The sequence below is a fragment of the Lissotriton vulgaris genome, chromosome 6 (genome assembly GCF_964263255.1).
Source record: "Lissotriton vulgaris chromosome 6, aLisVul1.2, whole genome shotgun sequence".
NCBI lineage: Eukaryota > Metazoa > Chordata > Amphibia > Caudata > Salamandridae > Lissotriton > Lissotriton vulgaris.
The window spans coordinates 1,726,311,730-1,726,329,771 of record NC_141694.1 but is presented as its reverse complement, the minus strand read 5'-3'; the positions used below and the strand labels follow the sequence as shown (position 1 = coordinate 1,726,329,771).

General features: G+C 44.0%; 1 protein-coding gene across 4 annotated transcripts in view; it reads right to left on the bottom strand.

The window, feature by feature from the left end:
- Positions 1-18,042, bottom strand: part of BROX (BRO1 domain and CAAX motif containing) — a 213,419-nt gene that overhangs the window by 148,687 nt on the left and 46,690 nt on the right. For 3 of the 4 annotated variants that reach the window (XM_086927944.1, XM_086927943.1, XM_086927946.1), the window contains exon 2: positions 17,132-17,250. In XM_086927944.1, the coding sequence (XP_086784070.1) occupies positions 17,132-17,232 (101 nt within the window). In that variant the 5' untranslated portion in view covers positions 17,233-17,250. Of the gene's footprint in view, positions 1-17,131; positions 17,257-18,042 lie in introns of those variants that run through there. The other variant, XM_086927945.1, reaches the window with a different exon arrangement.

Sequence of the window (18,042 nt, the reverse complement as noted above, 5' to 3'; positions counted from 1 at the left end):
ATTTATCAAAAGCGAAAATATATTTATTCGAGTATCATATTTTATTTAATTTTTTGTATTTTCCATTTTTCACAAAATTGCACCATTAAAAACACATGATGTTACACATTCAAAACAATTCAATACATTTTCATACACTCAAAAATCGGGAATAGTCACACCTTCAATCATACCCACTCAACACATTCACCACATACAACAACCAATATATTTACATTAGTCAGATTTTTGGAAAACAAATCTTATTACAAAGCCATAGAAAAATAATAGATCAGACACAATTTTGTTTTTGCGTAAATATTTAGGTTTCAAGTATTTCACTCATCAGGACCAAAGGGACAAGCTGTGGGAAAAGGGAATAGTGACCTAATTAGTATCAATGCTCATGTGAGCCTTCTTTCCCTCTCTTCTCGTCTAAGAAACATCTCTTACCTGTCTACATTTGTATATATCTCAAAAGATTCAATCGCAAGATACTGTAAAGGAAAGTACAATCAATGCATTAGCATGTCGTGCTCAAGAAGGCCAACATTGTACTCATTCTCTCCATGAGCAAACTAAGGGTTAAACTTACATATCATTCTGGAAGGACCGGGGCCTCTGACTGAATGGAGGGATAATCGGGATTGTGTGCACCTGTGATATAATAAGATCTCCGTTGTAATGTATGTTCAAGAATTCCGGGTTGCATTATTCAACAGAATGGAGTCAGGAAGAAAAACACTTACTCTAACATGTGCCCGATGTGAGCGTCTAATGGACTCCTTCGTAATATCAACGCTCTGTAAGAATTGAAAGTTGTGAATATTAACTGATGTTCACGTAGTGCCATGTGTGCAGCATAAGAACATGAAATACTAAATCTCCGTATGACACGTGGACCGTACCTTAGATCAATCACGGAGCAGTCGTCTCCGTTCGTTTCCCTCCGAATGGAAAAACAGCCTCCGTCCAGATGCAGCTTCCGGGTTGTGAGTGGCCGCGGTTGTTTCCCGCGACCATTAAACAGCGTCCAAAAGGGGATCATGGGAATTGTAGTTGCCCCGCCCAGAGTCATGGGATTGTTAGTTTTGTCCGTATTATTGCCGTCTCGCTGGCTCTTAACGGGGATTAATTGTAATAAAAGTGCAAAGGAGTCATAGGGAATGTAATTAAGGGGATATGCTACAAATAGAATAATCTCGAGCTAACTATTTAAGGAATTAGTCCGAACTGACCCGTTTAAAAAAAAAAACGGCAGAACAAAGATCGCCGGAGTTGTGAGATGGTATTTGTGATGTTTTTATAGTATTTCCCAGGTCCTTCTCATGAGTTCTTTAAGATGGAAAGCCTATTCTAGTCAATTCTTCCTGCGGCACTGTGTGGAAGATTAAGATTCCCTATGTTACTAAAATATATGTCAATAGTAGCGGAAGTTAAGCGACAGGAAATCCTTCATTTCATTTCATTAAATATCCCCAGGCGGCGGGTCTAGTAGAGAGGCACAATGTCACATTGAAGTTGAAACTTGTCAAGATACAGGCAACAACGGGCCTTAATTGGCCAGATGCTTTGCCCCTAGAGTTGTTATCGGTTTGTTCCATCCCACACAGTAAGATTGAACTTTTTCCCTACGAAATAGTTTTTGGCAGGCCTATGAATGTATGGGGACCCCCAAAGCCAAATGTGATAAAAGGAAAGTACTCTATTTTGAGTGATTACCTGAAAATGTTTAATGAAAAGTTGTCTCTGATTTACCAGCAGGTGCATGAAGCTATACTAGACAAATCAGAGGGTCTGGCTCATGGCCTCCAACCTAGTGAGTTCATCTTGATAAAGAACTTTCAACACTCTAAGAATCTGGAACCTCATTGGAATAACGCTGAGCAAGTCTTGCTGGCAACCCGAACTGCTGTCTGTGTCGCAATTGGATCAATGCTGCGCACAATAAACAAATCCCAGCAACTGTTCTCCAACCAGAAGGCAAAAACAATCTGAAAGACATCTTACAAACTCGGAAAATTGTTGCTCCTCTGAGTGAAGATACTTTTGTTTCCTGATCAAACTGTGCCTTCAGCAACAAGGTATGATTTACAACCAAGGAAGGGAAGAAGCAAATTGAGATTCCGGAGGACCACTTTCAATTAGTGGAATGGTTCGGCTGTGATACGGTAGGATAACAGAATCGGCTGAACTACTGTCAGAGTGGGTTGTGATACGTGTTCAGTGGTGCCTGGGTCTCTCTCCGACCTGTGGTTCTATCGATACCAAGAAGGAGAAATGCAGAAATTGGGATCTAAGTTGCGAACCAATGACAAGACTCTGTGTATGGTGACGCTGATCATATTATTGATAATATTGGCAGCAGTTTTTTGGACAATCGAGACAGTGATTCCGGCACAAAACTTATTGCCTGGTACTACCCCTGGCCCCATGGAATATTGTTACTTTACCCTTCCCTACAATGAGAAAAAACACTGAATGTCATACCTTGATAACACTTTCATACAAATGTTACATCATACTCATAATGCTACGAATACTGCCAACTGATGGGTATGTGGAATGTAGCCAGCCCATCAGAAGAAGGGAGGAACGCCTCTCATTCCCCTGCCATTCTCACATAATGGCTCTCGAGGAGCCTGGTTCGCACTGTTTGGAAGCCTCTGCTGTTGATAATATTGCTCCACCGGATGTAGGAAAACTTAATACACTGCTAAATAAGTTTTGTTACCCCGATGATGAAGGCCTCCCCAGGCCAAAGGTACTGTATGGGAAATGGAGGAGTATCGCACAGGAAATTCCTCCACAAGATATGTTTTTCCTAACACTCGAACAGCCAAAGGTAATGGACCTCCTGTCATCGCTGTTACTAGAGCCCGAGCAAATCTCTGTGTAAGCAGTGTTGGCAGTATTCCTGTGGGCAAAAGTGACTGTACTACAGTATTGAATATCACTGGAACGAACAATAGTAGTTTTTATCTTCCCATAACACTTACTTCATTTGTGGAAACAAAGGTTATTATCAGCCACCAGTCGGATGGTCCTGAGTATGTTATGTGTCTCATTTTGCTTCCTCCTGTGTTCTTAGCACCCGTCTCTTATCACAGATACCAATAATGACATTTCCTTGAATAGATTTAACCCCTCCCCTGCTGATGACGGAACCGCTCCGGCATCAGCTGCGGTGGCGCTGTGCTGATGACGGAAGGTTCCGTCATGGCCCGCCCGACGCTCCTGCGGGGCGCGAATTCCGCGCCTGCGCTGAGCATTCTATTGAGCAAGCGGGGCCATGACAGAACCGCTCCGTCATAAGCACAGCGCAACCGACGCTGGTGACGGAGCGGTTACGTCACCAGCATGCGCCCGCCGCATTTCTGCCCCGCCCCCTTAGCACTGCGGCGGAATAGCCGCCGCAGTGAAGGGGTTAAAAGAACTAAAAATAATGCTGAAGTAGATCAAACGGATATAGCATTACAGAAATACATTGATTATAACTTGGGATTCGTTTTCTTTGTTGGTGCAGCCCTAAATAGTAGCAAGATTAGACACCTGACCCGAGTGGTAGAAGCAGTAACTAATCAAACAGCGATGGCTCTGGGAAATATTATGAAAGACCACAAATAACAACGGGTCAAGGAACAGAGTGAAGCTATCTAGAAACCTGTGTGCTGTTGATGGGATACAATCTATGAATCCACAGTGTTCATGGTGAAAAGATGTGTTCCCATCAGATACCCGTCCTGTACTGCCCTACATCATTTGGGATCCTTCACCCGAAGGAAGTGGAAACGAATCCACTATGGATTAGGTAGATTGTAGCCTAATCGTGCTGAAGGATGCAGTGATGTGTAGAGGAAAAATATATGGTGGTATCAGGGGGTAAAAATAGCTAGCAGTGCAAAAAGAAGGAATGCCATGTGTGGCATGTGACTAAGTGAATTAATATTGGGTTGTAGGAGTGGAAGAAATAAATTTTAATAGAATCCTACCCACACCCAAGGTTAAAAAACAGTGCAAAGTAGTGTTACAAATAACTACTTAGGTGTAATCCAGGTCGACATGTTTCTGCAGAGTAATAGGCTCACAAGATACCTGTCTGCTTCATCAGGACCTTAACAGAAATGTGCTACTGCTGGTAAGTGTATTTAAAGTGATTACAATCATATCACCTGAAATCGCCAGTCGAGATGATCCAGATGGTCACCAAATAAAAATGGACGAACAAACATACACATAAAGATACACAGAGTTAATGACGATGGCTTCAAACACAGAAGAAATCTCGTGATAGTACATGTTTGCCAATCAATATTGGTCACTGATTGCTAGCTGAGTCAACCTGAGAATAAGGCGACAACGACCTTGTGAACAAAAAGGTTAAAGAAAATCCTTGTAATCACTCACCCACGTTCTGGGGAATGAGCTCTCCACCTCACCCGGCTACAGCTCAGGTACAAATGGAGCCCCGCTCTATTGAATGTAAAGGAGAAAAACTAATGAAAGAGGAAGAGCTTAATGGAGCTTTTGTGTTAGACACACCTTTTCCCAAGATGTTTCAGTTGTAGCAGTCCTACTACCCGTCTGCCTGACGCTACCACATAGTATAGGGACGGTCAATGTTGTAAAATTTCTATATTGTGCGTTTTGGCAATGCTAATCAATTCAGAGCTTTGATAAAGTTGTATGCGCTAGATAGTTGTAGCAGTCTTACTACCTGTCTGCCTGACGCTACCACATAGTATAGGGACGGTCAATGTTGTAAAAGTTCTATATTGTGCGTTTTGGCAATGCTAGTCAATTCAGAGCTTTGAAAAAGTTGTATGCGCTAGATCGAGTTCCAATAGAAAGACAGCGGGAACTCAACCAAAATACCCGTAAGTGTATATAACGGGTGTCTAGACCAGAAGTAGAAAACTACGAGCGCTCTAGTAGGCACATAGATCGCGTTCCTTAATACTATTACTTTTCAACCCATGTCTGAGGAACAATCGCTAGAGCCAAAATACCCGTATGTGTATATAACTGGTATCTAGACCAGAAGTAGAAAACTACGAGCGCTCTAGTAAGCACATAGATCGCGTTCCTTAACACTCTTGCTTTTCAACCCATGTCTGAGGAACAATCGCTAGAGCCCGCTTCATTGGTCTTGTGTGCCCCATGCGCTTACCTGTCCGTCGGTACTCCTCGCCTCCGTCTAGGCTGTCGGTGGGAGGTACCTAGACGGACAGGAAGCGGCTATTTAAACTTGTTTTCGCGGACCGACGGAACAGTCACATGACGAGCTCTGTCGCATGCGCCAGAACTACAAAACTGTTGGGAATTGTAGTTCGCCATCAGAGGTCGTGGCGCACTCGACAGCATGTGCAAAGGCTATTGGTATGATGGGCAATGTAGTACGCTGCGGTGGTATTTCGGCACCAGAGACAGACATAGAAGAAACACTGAAGTGTTTCGTAATTGTTGTTGATAAACACGTTTACCGATAATTTAGGCGGTTAATTTTGAAATATGCCTAATAAACCAGATGGTTTGTGGTGAATCCTACTGCTAGCGTCAAAAAGTATATTATGTTATCGGTATGTGGCGCTGGCCACCAGATTAGGCTCAGAGAATATCTGGAAAATGGTAAGACACAGTGCATCTAATCAATGGATCTCGTAAAACAACACTCAAATGGCTAAGTTCTATTTGTGTGTGTGTGTGTTGTTTGTTTTATTTACCCAAAATTATCGAGTGTGTAACGGTAATCACATGTAGTCGGTGGCACATGTGAGATACATTCTGGTCTTGTACAGCATATCAACATCTCTTATATGAACAACCATGTATACTGGACTCGTGTTGGACTTATATAAGAACAACCGTGTAGGATGGACAGTTTATCAGGAACCTACAGCGACATCCATGGAATGTCTTCATTTAGACCTGTTCTGTCCGTTTGCAATTTAAACACCCATCGTTGTTCCCTCTTATGTAGGAAGGTGCTTATGTCTGCGATGTGTTTGGGGATTACTGGTTGTTCTAGCACTGTCCAGTGAAGATCGGTTGGAGCATGTTGGGCTTCTAGGAAATGCTTGGTCATTTGCGTCGCCTGTTTATTGCAACGTATAGAGCTCTTGTGCTCCGAGATCCTGGTCTTTATTTTCCTGGTGGTCATGCCCACGTATTTCTTATCACAAGGACAGCTGATTAAGTAAATGAGGTTAGAACTATTACAGTTCGTAAACCTGCGTTGTTCCCATGGGTGTTCTGTGCCAATGTTAATCTTAATGGATTTACAGGTTTGGGGGCATGCTGCACACTGTCCACACGGATGGTGTCCAGTTACAGCGGGCATCTCCCACAAGGTACCCCTCATTCTTGGAATTTCCATTCTTGGTCTTGTATGGACCAATTTGTCCTTTAAGTTTTGTCCCCTTTTGAAGGCGAAAAGGGGGACCGGCAGTTTATCTTTTCCCGTGTTGAGAATGCCCGAGTGTTTTTTAATGATGTTGGTGATTTGATTTGATAATGTACCAAATGTCGTAACACAAGTCATTCGCTCTGTCTTTTCTTTGGGAGGCATTATCTCTAAGAGGCTAGCTCTATTATTGTTCGCTGCTCGTTTTTTAGATCGATATACCAGTTGTTTGGGATAGTCTTTGTCTAAAAGATCTCGTGTTAGGTTTTTTGCATGTGTCTCAAAGGAAACTTTCGTTGTACAGTTCCTCTGTATACGCAAAAATTGCCCGTAGGGCAGATTATCCCGGAGGGACTTGGGATGGCAACTGTGGTAATTTAGCAAAGAGTTGCGAGCCATGGGTTTCTGGTAGAGCTCTGATACAAGGCCAGTAGATGTACCAATGATCTGTAAATCTAAGAAGGCCAATCGGCATGTGTTATATTCCATGGTGAATTTGAGATAACGGTTCTTCTGATTTAGCCACTCATGGAATTCTTTGAGTTGGATTTCATCTCCACGCCACACCACGAAGATGTCATCGATGTAACGTTTCCACGCTCGCAGACACCTAAGGTGGGGGTTGGTGTCTGCGAGCACGTGCACTATCACATGTACTATCACGAGATTTCCTCTGTGTTTGAAGCTATCGTCATTAACTCTGTGTATCTTTATGTGTATGTTTGTTCGTCCATTTTTATTTGGTGACCATCTGGATCATCTCGACTGGCGATTTCAGGTGATATGATTATAATCACTTTAAATACACTTACCAGCAGTAGCACATTTCTGTTAAGGTCCTGATGAAGCAGGCAGGTATCTTGTGAGCCTATTACTCTGCAGAAACATGTCGACCTGGATTACACCTAAGTAGTTATTTGTAACACTATTTTGCACTGTTTTTTAACCTTGGGTGTGGGTAGGATTCTATTAAAATTTATTTCTTCCACTCCTACAACCCAATATTAATTCACTTAGTCACATGCCACACATGGCATTCCTTCTTTTTGCACTGCTAGCTATTTTTACCCCCTGATACCACCATATATTTTTCCTCTACACATCACTGCATCCTTCAGCACGATTAGGCTACAATCTACCTAATCCATAGTGGATTCGTTTCCACTTCCTTCGGGTGAAGGATCCCAAATGATGTAGGGCGGTACAGGACGGGTATCTGATGGGAACACATCTTTTCACCATGAACACTGTGGATTCATAGATTGTATCCCATCAACAGCACACAGGTTTCTAGATAGCTTCACTCTGTTCCTTGACCCGTTGTTATTTGTGGTTTTTCATTACTTGTAGGGATTATAACAATGCAAGGTCAATAAACATTCCCCCAATACACCCTCCTTATCGTATTGTTTTTCTGGGAAATATTACACAAGAGCTCCAAATTACAAGAATTGTAACTTTACAAAATAGGATGATGATAGATGTAGTCTTGGCTGATTGTGGTGGAGCATGTCGCATTATCGGGAGTAGCTGCTGTGTGTTTATCCCTGACCACGCCCCATCTGTTTATGACTCCATTTCCAAGTTGCATAACATAGCTATGGAAATACACCAAGACCAAGGAACATGGACCTGATCTGAGTGGTTATGGGGAATCATTGAAACTAAAGCTAGCCAAAATAGTTGCCACAACCAAGTTGAAATGGCCTGATGCCCTTGCTATCAATGCGCTACACCCCAACCAAACACAGACTGACCCCGTATGAGGTGGTCTTCGACAGGCCTTTGAGCATTTGGGAGGTACCAAGACCCACCTCTATTAACGATGTCCCGAACATATTGATGTCGGATTATTTGCATACATTGATAAACGAGCTAACAATTATCCACCAACAGGTGCAGCAAGCCTTGCCTGACACATCCAGGGGCCCGGGACATGAAATCAAACCTGGGGATTTTGTCCTGATCCGCAACTTCCAAAGAACGAAGAATCTGGAGCCCAGGTGGGCGGGCCCCTTGCAAGTCCTGATCACCACTCGAACTGCCCTCCAAGTGGAAGGAAAACGGAACTGGCTGCACGGCCATCACTTCAAGAAAGCCCCTCCAACCCTGGCAACCGGTGAAGGAGTGGAGGTGCAAGAGGAAGTACTCGCAAAGAACAGACCAGCTTTGAGTTGCTACCCACAAGAAGACACCCTCGAACTGTCGGAATTTCCCGACCCCACGGTGCCATCCAGGAAAGGGTACAACCGGAGGTCGACGAAAGGAGGGAGCTTCAACGACCAGACCACTAACTGAGTCAAGGTCTCAGATCGGTAGCACAGTCAAACAACGCTACCAGGAAAGAGCCAAACAAAAGTCTGTGCTCCTGACAGTTGCTGAGATCCACGAAGATGATGGAAGAAACTGAACACCTGCAAATCCACCGCAAAAAAACGCCAAGGCTGTTGAACTGCACAGTACAAAGACAATTGCACTTGTAGCCGCATTTCTCACCTGTCTCCTGCTAATGGTCACACTCTGGATCATTGAAGAAAATGCACCTGCATACAGAACATTGTCACCAACCATGCAACCAATCACCAAGAAAGAACACTACCTGGTATCACTACCGCCACATCTCCGAGAACGACGCAAAGAATTCTGGAATAATTCTTTCGTGCAGATGCTGCACCAGCACAATCTTGCCACCAATGCTACCAACTGTTAGGTCTGTGGGCTGTTACCACATGCCACTGAACATTCCATCCCTTTCATCCCATCGCCCTTTTCTGTTCACGGATCTTGCCTTGCCTGGATGATACTCCTACAAGAAAGTTACAAAGACAATGCCACTTCCGACGAAACAATCGCCCAGTTCTACAACGTGTTCTGGCGAAACAAAACAGGAAGAACAGCCGCCGCCTTCTGCCCTCACACCTTCAATGCGACATTCCCGATGAATGTCCCCTCCAAAGAACGAGTGGAAATGCAAGTGTTCAATAACCCCAACAGAGCCACATTTTCCTACCTGAAGAAAAGAACTGCTGCAACACTGACTGTGGCCCTATCTGTGGTGAACGTCTCTGGCCGTGAATGCATTGAAGGCCGTGGGACTAAGAATGTGGGTCACAGCTCCTGTAGCATTGTAAGGACTTTGAACACTGCCAACCCTCCAGCGCTTGTTGCATCACCCAATATGTACTGTATTTGTGGAACCAAAGCCTACACCTGGCTCCCAAGAAACTGGGGGGGGCATGTTCTACATCGCCTTTTTTTTGCCACCAACCTACACAGCCCATGCAGAGCATCATTGAGAAAAGCGTTCTAAAGACACTGATCAAGCAGCCTCTACCGCATCACAGTTCCTCGACGCATCAGACATCTGTCCCAGGCAATAGAGACCGCCCAGAACATCACTGCTGGCATCCTCACCAACAACACTGCTGAGCTCCAAGCAGTCTGTCTGGTTACCCTGCAGAATCGCATGGTCCTGGACGTAGTACTAGCGGACCGTGGAGGAGCATGCCGCATCATCGGTGCCAGCTTCTGTGTGTACATTCTGGATAATTCACCTTCTGTCTATGAAGCAATCGAACATCTCCATAGACTGTCTTACGAAATTCATCAAGGATCAGAGACTTAGACAATTGGAAGTTGGCTTTGGGGCATCTTGAAGGAGCGGGGTTGGAAAATGTCAATGATACTCTTGGTCCCAGTATTGACAATATGTGGTTGTTGTTTGGGTGTACACTGTATATCACCTTTGTGTTCTCTTTGCATAAGTACCTTGCGCCCTAAGACTATGGACACTCAGCTAACAAAGATGAGAGTAATGTATGAACAAGAGATACAGGACATTATGGAGATCGAAATAGACTGACAAGCTGGCTAGTTATGTTCAAAGGGGCAACTGTTAAAAGCAAAACGACAATCATGAACATTACCTGCGCCATCCTGTCTGGTGGAAGTTCCTACGTTCACATAAGCTGCAGTCATTCAGACCGACCGCAGCCATTTTGTATAATGTTGGTCACCTTTGTTTTACCCTGCCCTTACTAGCATCTCTCCGACCCTCTGACTGACTGGGTATGTGTGCTGGGGGCTATGAACTCTATTGCCACAACAAACCTCAGCACCACTTGCTGCAATAAAACTCGTTCTTCCTCTCATCCCTGTTTACAGGCAAGCCCTTGGCCATTCTATCCCTCCCTGTATCTGGTCACACAAACATGGTGTATTGCACTGCCCACAGCAAGATTTGTTTTCACCAACAATGGGACCAGTTTTTATCAACAGAACGGACTCTTAAATCTGGCCGGTCTCACATGCTTTAGACCCTGAAGCAAGGTCCCGCTGCAAGATAAGATTGTCGGTTTGACCTGGGTGGGAGGAGAATTACTGTTGGGCTTGTGTGACAACCTGCCCGGGGCGGGGACTCCAAGCTTGTGTAACCATGTTGATGAAACAAATGCATTGTGTCAAACGTGTATAAAAGGAAGAGCCAAAGGAGTTATCGGCAGAACACCTCCCAAGATGATCTAGAGGTGAACCGGGCAGCACTGGGGGTCTTAGAAGACTCGCTGCCTTTCACAGTGTGTAGAGTAAAGAATCACTTAATGAGGACACTTAGAAATATCAAACCATTCCTTCCACAAACTGATTTCAAGCAAGTGGTTCAAGAGCTGGTCTTACCCAGATTAGACTATGGCAGGGCTACGCTCTATGGCCTTCCCAAATACGCCTTGGTTCCACTAAGGGCGTCTCTGAACTTTGCGGCCAGACTGGTTACAGGTTCAAAACGAATTGTGCACATATCCCCAGTCCTAAAATCTCTTAAAAAGGTTGCACTACGAAGCTCGAATCCAGTTAAAGATTGCAGTTCTGGCGCACAAAGCTCTCCACTTTAAAACTCCCTGGTATCTAGACCAAAAGCTTGAATTATCCTGAGGGGGTAGAGCCTCAAGAAGCGCTAACACTTTCCTCCTGAAACAACAAATCTTTAGGAAAAAGAGCACTTGCCAGAGAGTCTTCTCCAGCGTCACCCCAAAGATATGGAACTCTCTTCCACCAGAAATACGCAGAACCTCCTCAACGATCGCTTTCAAACTGGAAGTCAAAAGATTCTTAATGAACAAATTCCTACCTTAATTGGGCTAGATTCACCTGCTCAAGGTCATTGATCCTACAGCCACTGGACCATCATTGGATGCTGCTCTTCTTTATATCATGGGGTGCTCCCAGTTTAATCCACTATGTACCTGCTTATTGTATTACTCTCCTTTGACCCATGCGTCTTGTAATTATGTGATTATTATTGCTTGTATTCCTATTTAATGTTGATGTTGTACGTTTTACCATCCTTCCATCTTTTTTGTAAAGCGCTCGGATATCCTTCGGGATCTTGTTCGCGCTATATAAGACGTTATAAATAAATAAAATGTGCCCCTGCAATATGTACAGCTTGTATAGTATTAAACTGCCCCCCGATTAATGTTCAGGAATCAAATCGAGAAATGATAATGCAAACTGAAATTTACGGACTTATGAACATAGATATACAAGATTAATATACGTACTTTTAAAATGGATTCAGCATAGGCTGAAAAGGAAGGACTATTTGAATGTAAAATCTGATTCGCTCGTTTTTTGATTAGGCTATGCCTCATCCATTTTTCACCCCTGCCCTACTTCCAGCCTGGCTCTATCCTTGACACCGCATCTGTATGAACATGAGTAAATAATCTAGATTGGGGCATTGTAGGCTGTGTATACATGCAGAGTCAGTGCAAAATAACAGCTGCCGTCTGCTCGGGATTTCTCAGACAATGGTAAAGCCTCAAGTAAAGTTTACTCATATAGCGTATCTTGTTGTGTAGCCTTAGGACGCGAAAATTGCACTAGACAACAAGGCTGTTGATTCTTAGCGTTACCTCATTTGTGTGTTCTTCCCAAAGCTCCATTTACCTCTGGGCGTCCCTTGTTTGTGATCTTTTGCTATAAAAACCCATGTAACCATCGTTCAGTGGGCTTCCTGCTAGAGTATCTCTATGGTGCTTCACGAATGCTAATAAATGACCCTTGGTTTGTACTTCACTCCAGTGTTGATTCTTCCTTACTTGTTAAGAACCCTTGGAAGAAGGGTGACCCCGGCACCAGTGGGTTTTAAATAATCCATTTCCACAATAGGGAAAATGATCCCTGCCAGTCTTCCCTGGTTCAGTAGCTTGGCGTCATCAAAAGTAGCAAGCTTATCCGATACCTCCAAAATGTACTATCTACATGTGGGAAATGTAAAAACGAAATCACAACCCAGTATTAATATTTCGGTTGCTTACCAGTTAAAATCATCACCACGTGGACCCATATTTGGGGAGCCGTCCGTTTGTCGCCAATTTGAGCCAAATGAAATGCGAGTAAAGAAAGCTTTATTTCCACAACTCCTCTGAGCAGCCTATTACTGTTCCTGCCCAGCTCCAACTCCTTATTTTCAAACGTCAATAGCTCCAATGTTCTGCATTCCATATTCCATTTGCAGAACACTGACTCATCCTTCTAGAATACAATATGCATAACCTTGACATAGCATACAACATAACACCATCTGACACCCAGCCTCAGGTGGTAGATGAGAAAGTGGATGACAATGGTAAGGTTGGAGAATGGTGATCATTGTTAACACTGAGAACACAGGCAAGAAACTGGGAGGCATACTTTGGCATGGTAGTAATGAATCGTGTCCAGAATTGGCAGCCGAAAGAAAAAGCTGTTGAATTAAGCACCTGTGATACCGCAAGGAAAGGAAACTGTCTTGTTTTGTTAAATGACATTGTGGTTTTGTTGTTCTTGGAAAATAAAACAAATTGTTCCCCAAAAAAATTTAAACTGTAGCTGGACAACTCTGCACTATTTAAATAGGATGCATGTTTTCCAATTCATTAAAACATATATAAAACAAGCATTAAAAATGCAATAGGTCTCGCCTTTTATTAAGACATGTGCTTTGCTATACAATACCATTAGCAAAGCAACTGGCTTTAACTTAACCAAAGGCGAGACCTATTGCATTTTCAATGCTTGTTGTGTAATGGTGTCATCCCACATTCTTGTTTGTACTAATAGAGTGTGCAACATACTAACAAATCACTCTGCCTGAGCCTTTTCTGATACTCATTGTTCGTTCTATTTGTTAAGTTTGACGCAATCTTGTGTCCCACTTCATTGTCTTTGTTCAGATCTTTTTTTTAATTGAATATTAAAAATCTCTGTCCAGCTGGACAGCTTCAAATATAGCATTGACTGAGTCTATATTTATCTTCCTTGAATATTACCCTCGTTGAAGGACCACTGTACTTAAAACAGCAAAGATATAGGCACACATGTCTAGGTCTGAATCTGCCATCCCAAGTCCAGGAGTCTCTGGTGGTGTCACCAGAACATAACCATCTTCTTTTCCGAAAGCATCTGAAGACTTGGCTCTTTCCTTAATCTTTTTTCCTTTCTTATGATTGATCAGCGCTGGGTCACTTCCGGGTAGCCATGTGCTTTATAAGACTTCATTTCATATGTGGCCCCTGGGGCTACATGTGACACTAGATGTGCGTGCTTACAGAAAGGCGTAGGCCACATGACCTACATTAAAGGGGATGTCCTTCTCCAGTGTCATACATAACAAAGAATGTGACCCAAAAGCAGCACAAATACTCTAAAAATCTACAGTACATGTGTCTTGGAGCAGCATGAGGACTTCAGGGACCAATCACATTCCTCGTCTTCCCAATACAACCCACTCCCCTCCGCCTCTCACGTTATCATACCCAAATACAGGTATGAGCAATAAAATACCTAAAAGTAGACACCAAACCACATTAATTGTACGTCTCAATGTTTCACTTCATTCCTCACAGGTTGTAGTATTCTTGTTTGGACAACTACTTCCACAAGTCTGCCCAATGTTTGCATTAAACCCAAGTTGTTTGCCTAACTTGTTTGCCTGCCCTATATAACACGCCATGGAGTGAGGGATGCATTAACGCCTTTGACTATGCTCAACATGTTTCAGCAACGCTTTGACGGTTTTCAGTCTCCCTTGGAAATAACTCCCAAATGAACTAACTTCTCCCACTTAATGGCTGTTGCTGACCAAGCAACAGATACAGAGACTGCGCAGAGAAGAATGTTTGGAAAGGGCTGCCAGTGCAGCGATAGCAGAAACAAACCATGGTTGGGAGGAAGAGAGTGGGCAAACTGAGTTGCAAAGGGCACATGCAGCTACAAGAAAAAGGAAGGAGAGAAAGACCGTAGGGACAGAAGAAAAAAAGACAGGAGTCGGAGAGGCAGGCAGACTGGAAGGCCGACAAAACAAATTCAGGATAATAATTAGGCAAACAGGGGCGGGACGGGCAGGTTAAAAGCGTAGGTAATAATTTGCCTGAAAGTGGAGGGCAGAGAGACTGGGATAAGTGGAGGGGATGAGGAAGGGCAGTAGGGCGCACATAAAGGCACATGCGACAAACGTTTATAGTTACAACATTCCACTAGATATTTCAGAAGAATATTTCTTGTATACATTTGAACAGTTTGCCATACTTCTCAAATGCCAGCGAAATGCGTGTGAAAAGGGGCAGGATACATAAGCATAGATGGCCCACGAAATGTTAAGTGTAGTTGTTTTGCATTTTTACATAGCGCAAACTTGGCCGAAGGGGATTAGAGCGCTTTACATGAGCACCAGCATACATCAGGCATGTTTGTAGACACGGGGAGATTACGTGATTCGTCCAGATTCCCAATGTTCAAAGTCGGCAGCTCTGGCCGTTAGACTGCACCACTTAAATAAAGTAGAGACTGCCGTCTGAAAAATAGGAAGGTGGCAATCCTAGGGCAAGAATGGCATAGGGCAACAGAGACAGCCGAGTGTGCAAGAGGGGGACAGGAGTGGCAGAGAGTAAAGAGTTACAGAGAAGTACTATAGAGCAAGTGGCAAGCTGGTGTGACAGATGAGTGGCAGGGGAAGTTGGAGAGGCTGGGGCAGAGGACAGAGAGTGACAGGACTTAACACGAGTGAAAGGGAAGAATAAGCAACAGAGATAAACAATAGTGAGTGAAGTGGCATACTGAACGACACAGAGACAGCTGTGAGCCGGAGTGACATCAGATGGTTAGAGGGAGGATGCATGAGGATGGCGGTAGATGACGAGCGTCAGGGAGTGCAGGATGTGGTATGAGAGTGATGTGGGCTGGTGAGTGAAGGAGGGCACGCGCATTTAGTGCTGCAAGCAGACAGTCTTGTCCTAAAGCAGTGCTGCCCTGACCCTCTTCGCCTCCACCGGTCTTCCCCTTATCGGCAGCACGGCCATCAGGTCCATGGCTACGGTCCCCTCTGCGGTGTTGACGTTGCCTCTGTGGTCTGCGAGACAACTGCAACCCCCCCCCTTCACCAGCCTGCCTGGCTGCAACTCAGGAACCAGCCCCCTGCATGCATTCCCGCCCCTAGAGGCGGCCCCAGTGCTTAGCAGAGGACGCTCCATGCAGCAGGGACAGGCCCAAGAACCGTCAGCAGAGAACTCAACCCCGCAGAGAGGGGGGCCTGAAGGAGCAGCGTGCCAGAGCAGCAGGCCCAGGTGAGGCCCGCGCCGGAAATGTAAATGTAAATCCCGTCTTGCCCGTCCCTGAAAGCCCGTCAACCGCACACAGGAGGAACCCCCCACCTGTAGGCCGGTATTACAAAGCGGTGAGCCCTCCCTCAGCCGCCAGGACAAGGCCTCCGAGGCAGGGCCAGCATCGGAGACTGCCCTCCTCGCTCCCAAAGCCAGGAGAGACAGCCTCTATCGACAGCACAGGGACAGGTCAGCGCCAGAAGGAGAGTGCCCACCCTAACACCTGTCAGAGCAGGTCCTCAGAGGCAAATCCTTGTCAACATCTGGAAACAGGAAAGAAGGAGGTTTTGAAAAGAAGCGCTCGCCAGGCAGCCGCGGCACCCGCGCTTTGCTTATAACATTTTAAAAAGTAAAGCGCGAGTGCCGCGATTATACTAAAATGAAAGAAATAGATGTTTTTTCTATTTCTTTCATTTTGGTATAATCACAGCACCCGCGCTTTGTTTATAACATTTTAAAAGTAAAGCGTGGGTGCTGCGATTATACTAAAATGAAAGAAATAGATGTTTTTTCTATTTCTTTACTTTTGGTATAATCGCGATGACGTACACATTTCTCTTTTAGAGCCATCCGACTTGGACGGACTCAGCCGGACTTCCTGCTAGCGTAAAAGGTTTCTTATCTTCTTTATGGGGCCATCTGTTTGGACCCATAAAGAAGATAAGAAACCTTTTACGCCAGCTGTAAGTCGGGGCAGCCAGTCCAAGTGGAACGGCTCTAAAAGAGAAAACAGTACGTCACTGTAAGCTCTTTTCCAATGGCTGGCCACTGTTTAGCATGAACGGTGACGCCAGCCAATGGAAAAGAGGGGTGGGGCTTAAAGCCCGCTAGTGAATCTCCCCTGATATCACTAAATCTCGCCAGCGAGACTGCGCATGTGCGCAGTCTTACGCTAGGCTTCGACCTAAAAAGACAGACAAAAAAAGCATTCCAAGGTCAACGCTGACTTTTTTTTTCATTTGAAAGACTGTCCCAACTCAACCCTATCCTCATTAATTACCTACCTCACTCTATTATCTTCTTTATCCTCTTCAAGGGCTGACCCATTCATCCATCATTAATCATCCCTTGTCTACACAACTCTTTGCTTTACACCTGCAACTGTACTTACCCACATATCTTTGAAGCTGCTGTGCTTGAGGCAACTCCATAAAGGTTGAAAGGAACAGGAGCTGTTGCCTTCAATGGATTACGATGAAACCAATGGGCCATTGTACTGAATGACTTCCTCTGGAAAACATTTGGACACAGTCAAAGTTACAAAGAGAAATGCTTAACAATTTTGGATGAACATAATCCTAACAATACATGCTTTAACTACTTGAGACAGCTTTAGTTTGTACACAATTAAAAAATGAATTAGGAAAAATTACTGAAAGGGGTCCCCTAGGTCATGCTGCATTTAAAACTATACACCACGTTGAAGATCTTTACATTTGCACAAAACGCAGGCCCCTAATTCAGTTTGCATAACAGTTTGAATACTGAGCAGACATTAAAATATGGAAAATTTCACCACACACAAAGCACTCACAAACTTTCAGACGTCCACGGTCTCTTTTAGGGTTTGTATTTGTGAAAGGATGGGAAGTCAGTAAGTGGTTACCAATCTCTAAAAATATGTGGCTTCCCAAACCCATATAAACCGATCAGTATGACTAGTGAGGTTTTAAAAATAAGCTTTTCATTTTGGTAACTTTTAGTAGTTAGTTGTTAGTGTGTGTGTTATCCATTACTATATAGTAACTTGATGTAGCTTTCAGATATATATATATATATATATATATATATATATGACAAAAACAGCGTGAGTGGTTCACCAACTTACAAGCAATATCACACAAATATGAGAACTCTGTCCAGGGTTGTTCTTACATTATCCTTTTTATTTAGAAGTAATTTATTAGATATAATTATTCAGGGCATAGTTGATGCGCTCCCTGATATATAATGCCAAGGTGAACGTAAGTATGAAGAATGATCAGCCTAAGAGTATTGCCGTGGAATGGACAAGTGGCTCGC